Source organism: Fundulus heteroclitus, chromosome 4 (assembly GCF_011125445.2).
Source record: "Fundulus heteroclitus isolate FHET01 chromosome 4, MU-UCD_Fhet_4.1, whole genome shotgun sequence".
Lineage (NCBI taxonomy): Eukaryota > Metazoa > Chordata > Actinopteri > Cyprinodontiformes > Fundulidae > Fundulus > Fundulus heteroclitus.
Genome location: NC_046364.1, coordinates 32,388,713 through 32,398,250, shown reverse-complemented (window position 1 = coordinate 32,398,250; position 9,538 = coordinate 32,388,713). Strand labels below are relative to the sequence as shown.

General features: G+C 41.9%; 1 protein-coding gene across 1 annotated transcript in view; it reads right to left on the bottom strand.

The window, feature by feature from the left end:
* Positions 1-3,836: 3,836 nt before the first annotated feature.
* The window catches only part of elp4 (elongator acetyltransferase complex subunit 4), a 73,360-nt gene continuing 67,658 nt past the window's right edge, over positions 3,837-9,538 (bottom strand). The window contains exon 10 of the mRNA XM_012855147.3: positions 3,837-5,400. Within this exon, the coding sequence (XP_012710601.3) occupies positions 5,290-5,400 (111 nt within the window). The 3' untranslated portion in view covers positions 3,837-5,289. The remainder of the gene's footprint in view (positions 5,401-9,538) is intronic.

Genomic DNA, 9,538 nt, shown 5'->3' with positions numbered 1-9,538 from the left:
GGTTTAGATGTAATTTTCACTCAGTGAAGTCAGGGAGTTTCCTTAAAAGGTTCTTGCGCACTTTGTGCTTTCGGATCTATTCTTTATTGAGATGGTGCTCGTTTCGAGAGATCATAATGTGATTTCAGACTGCAGAGAACAGAGGCTGGCACTTAAGCTCTCTGCTGTCTGTGGGAACGTGCACTTTGCTTCGTTTCCACAAGAACGGCCTGGCTTCTTTTTTTTTTTTTTTTTTTTACATGTTTTCAACAAATAATACACGCATGCTCGCCGTAGCACAGCGCTGAACATTTACATCCGGCGAATCAAAGCAAAGTTTGTAGGAACACTTTAAAAATGTCGGTGTTTCAGGCCGCAGAGTGCTCCCCAAACAAAAGGGAAATAAGATCTATGGCAAAGCAACTGGGGGAAAGAGATTTGGCTTCGGTTAGGAATCAAAAGGATAAGCTGAACAGCTACTGTTTAGCTTCCCATGTTCCATCTTTTATCTTTTTAACTTTTCTTACATGTGCATTTCAAAAGGTAGCTCCTTAAAGACGTGTCTACTGCATACAATTATTTAATTCAAATGTTATTTGGTTTATTAGTTTCCTTTACGGAACTCAAAACAGAGTTCCAGGAAATCCCAAAATGACCGATAACTCCAGAAGATTTAGATCCTAAATTGTTTTCACTCAACCGAGAAGCTTATGATTAGAAGTGAGACAGGCATCCCCCTAAAGATAATTAAACTATGATAAAGGAGTATTAACTGTGTTATTTACATTTTATTAAACAACGGCATGTGTGAAATAAGGTTTTGCCAGGCGACCTTGACCAAACCGATGATTTCTCACTTCTCGGTCTGTGACAAAAATAAGAATACATAAACAAAATCAGCTTTGGCCTTTATCGTGAAAAGTGTGGCCATATAAATTCATCATCATCTAATTGAAACCATGACTTCATTTAAAACACATTTAGACTCTGAATGGGGGAACAAGCAAAAGTCATATTGAATCTGAGAGGAATGAACACAAAGTGAATGCAGCATTCATTAATTATAGCTTGAATTACAGTTCGAATTGCTGGTTGGAAATTGAACTAGAAGTTTAAATTAACCAAGGACTCGCTCAAAGTTGGAGGAAAAATGTAAAACGTAATAAAACAAGAAACATGTTGCCAACTTTGTCTGATTAAGCTAGCAATCACTTGGTTATATGTAAAATACCTAACATCTCCCTGTTGACTATGTTAGTTTCCTCGTGCTTTGTTTGCTTTAGCTCAGTTTTGCATCGTCGGACTTTACAAATAATGACCCAAGTTCCTTATGTTGATGACTTCTGACTTACAGCTAATACACACGGAAATGTACAGCTAAAACCAGATATTTACATACAGTGTAAAAAGAGACATAATCTACCCCTTTTCCCTATGGAAATTAAATCAGACTGAACCTTTTCTGATATAGACCAGTTAATAATATGCTGAGTGTTAGAAAATCCAGAGTTCAAATTGTGGAGTTTAAGTTCAGTAAGATTAGTATGACCTTAAATATTCCAGATCAGGGGTCTGCAACCTGCGGCTCTTTGGATCTTCCACAATGGCTCCTAATAATTTTGTCTTAAAATGAAACTGAAGAAACCAATTTGTTAAATTATATATAAGAAATGTAGTTTTTTTCTTCATGGAATAATTGCATTCAGTTTTCACAACCGAATGACACTAAAGTACCAGGAATATTTTTTAGAGATCTATTTTACTTGTCATCAGACTGAAAACCACGTGCTTTTTTGTTGTTTTTATTACATAATCTTCCACAATTTTCCACAAATATCAACAACAAAGTGTCCATCCTCTTTTTTTCAAAATAGTGTTGTGTTGTAATTTATTTTAAAACTATAAAAATACAATTGTGCAGTTTTTTTTTTAAATGACAACAAAGTTCCTACAGTAGATGTTTATCAAAAATCCAAAGTTGTCTTTTTTTTAAGTGTTATTGCAACTTTTATGACTCTAAACGAGTTTCTTTTAGCTGGACTGGGGGGCAAATGTGGGTCCTTGGACTGGAAAGGTTGCAGACTCCTGGCCTAGACACTGACATCATGGTTTTGTAACTTTCTAACAGGTTAATTCATAACGTCTGAGTTATTTGGACAAACAGCTGCGGATGCATTTTGAGGCAAAACCTCAAACGCGGCGCTTCTTTGACTGAAATAATAGAAATAATAGAAATATGACTAATGAGGCAAAATATCAGGAAGAGAGTCGTGGACCTCCAGAAGTCTTGGGTACAGTTTCTAGAATCCTGAAGGTGCCATGTCCATTTGTTCAAACATTTATATACCGTACAAGTATAAACATCATGGAATGAAGAAGACCACATCTGTTTCCAGTGACAAACGGATTTTGGTGCAAAATTTGGCAATCAACAGCAGAGCAGAACTAAAGAAAAAAAACATTATCCTCAGTGAAACCAGTGCTGCCCCAACATGGACAGCAGTAGCCAATCAGAGAGAAGCAAGTCACACAGTCATAAAAAGCCTGATGGTATTTCTAAAACACACACAGGGGAAAAATACCTTTATTTATGCAGACTTGTCCAGTTCTCTGATCCAACCACATTTAAGGTGCATTGCCATGATGGCAGTCTGTACATGCGGAGGGCAAAGGTAGAACACCATCCCAACTATGAAACACGAGTTTAGCAATATCATGTTGTGGGAGTGCTTAGCTGCAGGAGGGAATGGTGCACTTTCCAAAATAGGTGGCATTACTGGAAATAATGTAATGTGAAAATATTGAGGCAACATCCCCAAGAATTGAGGGGCTGGAGTAGAAGGTCTTCCGAATGGAAATTGACTGTAAACACTAACACACCACCAAATTAGTCCCATCTATGGAGTGGTCATAACATAGCTTTGATCGCACAGAAAATGTTTGGACAGGTAAAAAGTTGGTCTACAAACCTGACTCTGTTTACACCGGTTCTGCTAGGAGGAATGGGCCAAAATTCAATCAAATTTATGTGAGAGGCTTATGGAAGCAGATGTAGGCAAAAACCGCCAAGTAAAAAGCAATCAAAGGACACCCCTTAGAAAAAAAAATACATTTTAATTCAATTATGTAAATTTTTTCACCTGCTTAACAATAAACACAGGATACAATATGTCAAGTAGGCAAATTAAGTATTGTACAGGCAACACTTGCATGATTTCCTTATCAAAAGGAAGAGACATCCAGTTGCAAACTGTTTTGGGGACGATTGAAAAAAAAAAATGTTGCCTGTTCTTAACAATACGAGCAAGATTTGGGCCAATCTTTGAAAACCTTTGCTGTACGTAGTGAAGTTTAATGACGGAGTAAAATCACTGGATAGATGTGGGCCTGTTTATTTTGAAATGAAAGAAAAGGCAAACAAAAATGATTATTAAAAGACCAATACTTTGCATTGCACCACTGTAACATTTGCCATCACATTGTAATGACATATTATTATAGACAATTGTAATTTGTCTATAATAATATGCCCTAAAATAATAATAATAAAAAAATCTCCTTTTGCATCAACCCACCGGTGCAGGGTGCCACATTTGTATTTTTCTTAATTTTCTGGTGGGAGGCCTTGCAAAATCCATCCAGGGGCCACAAATGGCCCCCTGGCGGCACTTTGTTCAACTTTGATCTAAATCCCACAGTTTAAAAGTCAATGTTACCAAATGTTGAATATGAAGAAGAAAAAAAAAACCTGACCTAAAGCAGGAAACATTTAATCAGATTTAGTGTCAGACAGTGGGTAAAAGCGATTGTGTCTTTTTCAACATGTGTCTAAACATCTGGTTTCAGCTGTTGGTAAATCATAAACCCCAGTGGTGCCAGACAATCATTGGCGTAACGGCCAAACTGCCATCAGCTGAGATAATGCACATTTTTAATATTCATGGTTGAAAAACAAACAAATGAGTGTCACAGCAGCTCTGAACCTTTTTGCGGTCAAACAGTGGAATAAAAACAGACCTCTCTCTCTCTCCTTTGGCAACATGAAAACATGGCAAAATGAATCTATTTCCCTTTAATCCACATTAAACCTGTATCCTACATATGTCGGTGCCGAAATATCAGAAAGTTGGAGAGCAGATTTTCTTTTTCTTGACAACACGGGGTTTTTTTTTCGCCTAAAAAAGTTTCTCGTGTCTCCCACAACCCACTCTGAACGCATGCTGCCAATGTTCACCAATCCTGCCAAGTTTCAACAGAAAAAAAAAAAAAAAGAAAACATTCAAAGCGGCATCAGCTCCCGACAGAAGAAAACAAAAACGAGACATTTTTCACGTTGATTCTTTTTCTTTTTAACATTTACTCCATGTCACCGTTTGACCTGGTTTATTCTTTTGAGCTTGTCATCACAAAGCAGCTCCTCCAGCAAACCCAGCTGATGAGGTGTGAAGCCCACGGCCAGATCCTGCCTTTCTTATACCCTCTGCCCGCACTACTGTCCTCTTTTTTCCCCTGCCGAGCAGACGCAGATGCCACTCACCAGCGCGCTCTCCGTGCATCACGCCGGGGCTTTTCTATGTAAACCTGAAACCAGTCAGGCAGACCGGAGAGCCGCCGTTCAGGACGCTCCTCCGAGCTGAACTAGAAATCCCGGTAAAGAGGACGTGTTGGGTTTTGTACAGTTGTTCTCTTCTTTAATTAATTTCACAAGGGCCACACTGCGATGTCCCGGATCGCAAATTGTATTTGCGGAACGATGTAAATGGCGGAGCGGCGCAGCAGATGCCTCTTGTTTGTAAAAGAAAAGCCAAGAACAGGGCTAAATTATTCAATGCATCCCGAGACGGAGAATATGTGAAGGCTGTAAAATATTTCATGATCACATTGGAGGCCCAGACAAACAGAAAGGAGACTAAACGCAGCGAATCTGAAATAGTTCTCAAACCTGGAATCTAACTAGGTTAACAAATGTACTTTTTTTGCGTGGGTAACGGGCAAAAAAACCACAAAGAAACGTATTTTGTAAAGCAACTTTCTATGACATCTTGGGAACATTACTAGTCATCGTGTAAACAGAACAAAATGACAATTTAATATACTTGCATCAAAATAATTAAATGCAGACAATAAATGCTTTTGTTGCGAGCAGAGGTGTTTGATGGGGCTTTAGAGCTTCACTCCTGGCAGGGCTGGTGGTCAGGTGGCAACAGCTGGCTGCTTCATCGCAGCTGACATCGCCCTAAACCAGGCGATGCCCCGGTCGCCGCGGCAAAGAGGGCAACGGCCACAGCGTTCCAGGCTTTAGGCTTCCTGTCAGAAGTCCAGGTTTTTGGTGCCGGAAGCGCTGGGGCCACAGGCAGAAGCGAGCTCCCCCCTGCTGACGCGACTCACCGTCTCGGACAAATCCGGAGGCAAATGCAGCCGCTGGGGGAGAGAGAGAGAGAGAGAGAGAGAGAGAGAGAGAGAGAGAGAGAGAGAGAGAGAGAAGCGGTGTGTCAGAGCAAAAACAGTAGCAGTACAGTAGATCAGCATACAGTAGGTGGTACACTCCAATGGTGCTTATTCACTGAGAGCCATGTTGGGTTGAAATTGCATTAGATGCTTCAGCACTCCCTTTAACACTGGCAGCATCGAGGAAATCTGCTACCTTGCTGCTAAATGCTTCAGAGCGCTTTAGCTCTGTTTCACCTCACAGGCATGAAACTGGATGTGCACCGGTGTGTCAGATTTTAACGGAATAAAAAAAACAAAAAAACTAAAGGAAAATGAAAGGGAGGAGAGAGAGAGAGAGAGAGAGCGCGATCCGGCACTAAAGGCCAATAAATACTCGGATGCTTCTTCTTGCGCTGGTGATGTTTGCTCGGTCTTTGAAATAGACCAGATACGCTGAGCTCATACCGGAGTTGTTGCAATCAGGTGCTTTAGCCATTTCGCGGCGACGCTTTTCTTTACTCAGCACACAATGACACTAAGAGGTTAATGAGGAACACTCATGGAGACCTCCTTTTACGCCAGCATACAGTGGAGGGGCCACGCTTCCAAGCTCTCACCAGAATCAACAAGAAAGGCCACCAACGGGCCACGGTGAACAGAGTCCTGAAGGGCCCTTGACAGCCTGAGAGGAGGTGAAGTATCTTCCAAGTCAAGTGTGCCCACCCACCCCCACCCCCACCCCCCAACACCCACCTCCCCCGACAATGGTGTTGAGTAGCACGTTGCTCGAGTGTCTGTCAAGGAAGCTAAATCAGAACGCCGCCATTCTTCGGGACAAGAGAGGTTAAACCCTGTAATTTGCCCTGAAAGAATCCGCCATGACATCTGAAACCCTCTGGTCAAAGCCTGCAGCTCCCACCCGATCCCGAGCCGCTAAAGCTTCCCTGCCTCGCCACATCCGCATCCCCTGCAGACATCCAGCTTTACAGGAGAGCCCTTCCACTCCCACAGATACTTATCTTTTTTGTCCTAAATGACTGGGTGTTTGGGTACGGCGTTTAATGGGGAGTTTTACTAAGAGGTAATTCAGGACTACGTAATGTTCTTCACCCCTTCAGGGGGAGGCAACTTCCACCCACTACTCTAGACTTGTTTTTGGAAACACCTGAGTTTGTTGTAATATCACTGATGCTTTGGTCTGATACGAAAGCTTGAGATTCTGCTGAGAGAAAAAAAAAAGAGTCAAGCTGAGACTTGGAAGCCTTCTTGCCATCTTTGTGTGTTTTCAGCTTAACGACGTTATGCCTCAGAGTTGTCGAGCGAGGTAGCTGCACCCACTTAACAGCCGTTTTACGTAAGGAGCAACAATCTTTTTGCTGCTTGAGGGTTTGATGCAGCAATGACAGGCGGTCTGTGTGACAAGCCGTTGAATTTAGGGCAAAAACAAACGGACCGGTGTGTCACATTTCATGACATTGGAACACAGCTGGCAGCTTGCATTGAACTACGCAAAGACCAAAAAAATAAAAAAAATCCTTGGACTTTAGCCATGGGTAGTTCCTTCAGTACAGGGCTCCTACACATTGCTTCCAGGCTTGAATTTCTAGGCTTTTTTTCTGCAGCTTTTATAATTGTCTAGAGATTTGAGAGCAAAATATAAATTTTAAACAAATTTGAATAGCAGTTACTTCTTATTATCTGTAGGTTCCATAAATAATGAAACAACAAAATGCAAAAATTTGGATAATGGGACCATTTCCCTGCTTGCTTGGCATCTGGACAAACCAAGAATTAGCTTTTTTTTCTACTTTGTTTGACAACTAAAGGTTGAGTTTGACTTAAGTATAAAGTTTGCCTAGACACCAATAAATTAGTAAAAGGGCTTTTTTTTTTTTACTATTTCTGAACGAACGTGTTTTCTGAAAGCAAAAACAAAAACAAAATACTGATGGAAATTAAAATAAAGCACATCATTTATATATATTAATCAGTGAGAAAACCATTACATTTTGTTAACAATGATTGTCCTTTTAAAAATATATTTAGATACATGATGTTTCCTTTCTTACGCATTTATTCAGACCTGGAAAAATAAAACAGCAACTTTTCAGGCATTTCAAACCAGTAGTGGTGATACTAGTGGTGATACTTAAAAATAGAAAAATTGGAAACAATGCAACACAAATTATGTCTCTTACACCTTAGACTAGGAGATGTTTGACATATATTTTATGGGAAACGCTTTATATTGATTGCCACTTAGTTCTAGTCCATGATTCCTTTGGTTCTGTGATGCCAGCTTCATTTTGGAAAGCTCACATGTGTATGACACGGTCAGCTTGATTGCTAACCTTTAGCTGGACCATAGACAGCAAGGAGAGGGATTTGCTTTTAGGCTTTTTGACAGAAATGTCTTCAGAGGTAAACAGAGGGAAGAAGAGAATGCATATTTTTGCCAAAAGCAGATGAGACACTTGGAAATAACCTTTACTTTAAGGCTACTGGAATGATTTCAAGGGTAAGACAACGGCACAAAGAAGATGTTAGTACAGCAATAAAGTTTGTCAATTCCCACCTTCTCCACTTCATATGCACACATACACATCTATGGAGTCGACTGTAAGCTCTGCTTTGCTTCCATCCCTGCCAACCCTCACCTGGGTAACCTTTCGTGTCTTCAGCTCACTCGAGTGTGATTGAAAAAGAAAAACAATGCATTGATCAAGCCTGGACTCAGTCCTGCTTAGCGCACTGCAGCAGAAACATGGCACAGAGAGGAACGGGGGGGGAGGAGGAAAAAAAAAAAAAAATCAATCACATATACATCACCCTCGCTGGGTGAGTTAAAAAATAAATAAATAAAAAACACCGCTGTCTGTCTGTCTGCCACGCATCCACGGGCCTGCCTCTCTTTGGCTCTGGGCTTTGAGAACCCACTGAGCATGTGCAGAGCGAAGGTCAAAGCAATCCAGAAGTGAAGCTCCGCTCCTCTAACCTTTCGAGTTCAGGGGCAGATGAGAACAATCAATGGTAACATCAAAGTTGGAGGGAGGAGCAGACAACACCAATCGATCGGTTTGGCACACCGAGGGAAACAGGGAGCCTTGCAAAAGTCAACAACCATCACATACATCAGCGGCAGACAATGTTGTTATCATCAGAGCCGTGAAAACTTATTTTACGCCGCCTTCCGATCCAGGTGACACGAATTTCAACACCAGGAAAAGATTGACGAATTAGCGCTAACCCCGTTCAGACACTAGCAGTCAAAGAAGCAAACGTGGTTAGGAGGACTAGGTAGCTGCATAGATATCAGATGAATAGGGTTTAGCACAGGGCTTAGGGAGACTTGGTCAGAGAGGCTCTGAGTCGGCTTCCCCGCGACCTGCACACCCCATGATGTAAACAAGGACATCCGGAAAACCCTCAGAGGCATAGCGGGGTGGATGTTTGTGTGAGATCTTTTCTCTGCTGCCTGGCAACCTTAGTGAGGGTGGAGAAAGAATGGAGGAAGAAAAAAAAAAAAAAGCGAGTCAGAGGTGGTGGAGGGGTGGGCGCTGGTGGCTGTTAGATGGGAGTGGACGGCAGGAAAAAGGACCACTGGTTGTGATGCATTGATTGAGACGAGAGGGGGGGGGGGGGTGAAAATAGATGTGTGCCACAATCTTAAGTGTGATTTTGTATGTGATGTCAGAGCTCCGTCACGATGGAGAGCGGGGGGGTGGGGGTTGTGGGGGGGATTTCGGCTCCGCTCCCCGGCCAGAGGGGCTTGGGGCGTGCTGGCAACAGGGCGAGGGACGACAAAGCTCCAAACGAGCGCTAAGCACTTCATATGAGGCCTGGGGGCTGGCCCACAGACTAGCTTAGCCTAAGAGGGTTACTGATATCACTTACTAAACGTCTAAAACATGCAATACTTAAAGAGCACAACAAATCATCATGCTAGGTCCCTCGTAGATTCCTAATATAGCTTTGCTTGTAACTATATGTAACTTATGGGTCAGGGAATAATGATATTCAGATATATTCCAACAAGCAGCTACAAAAGAGTCACTCTCTCTCTCTCCTTCTCTCTCTCTCTCTCTCTCTCTCTCACACACACACACACACACACACACACTGAACACCA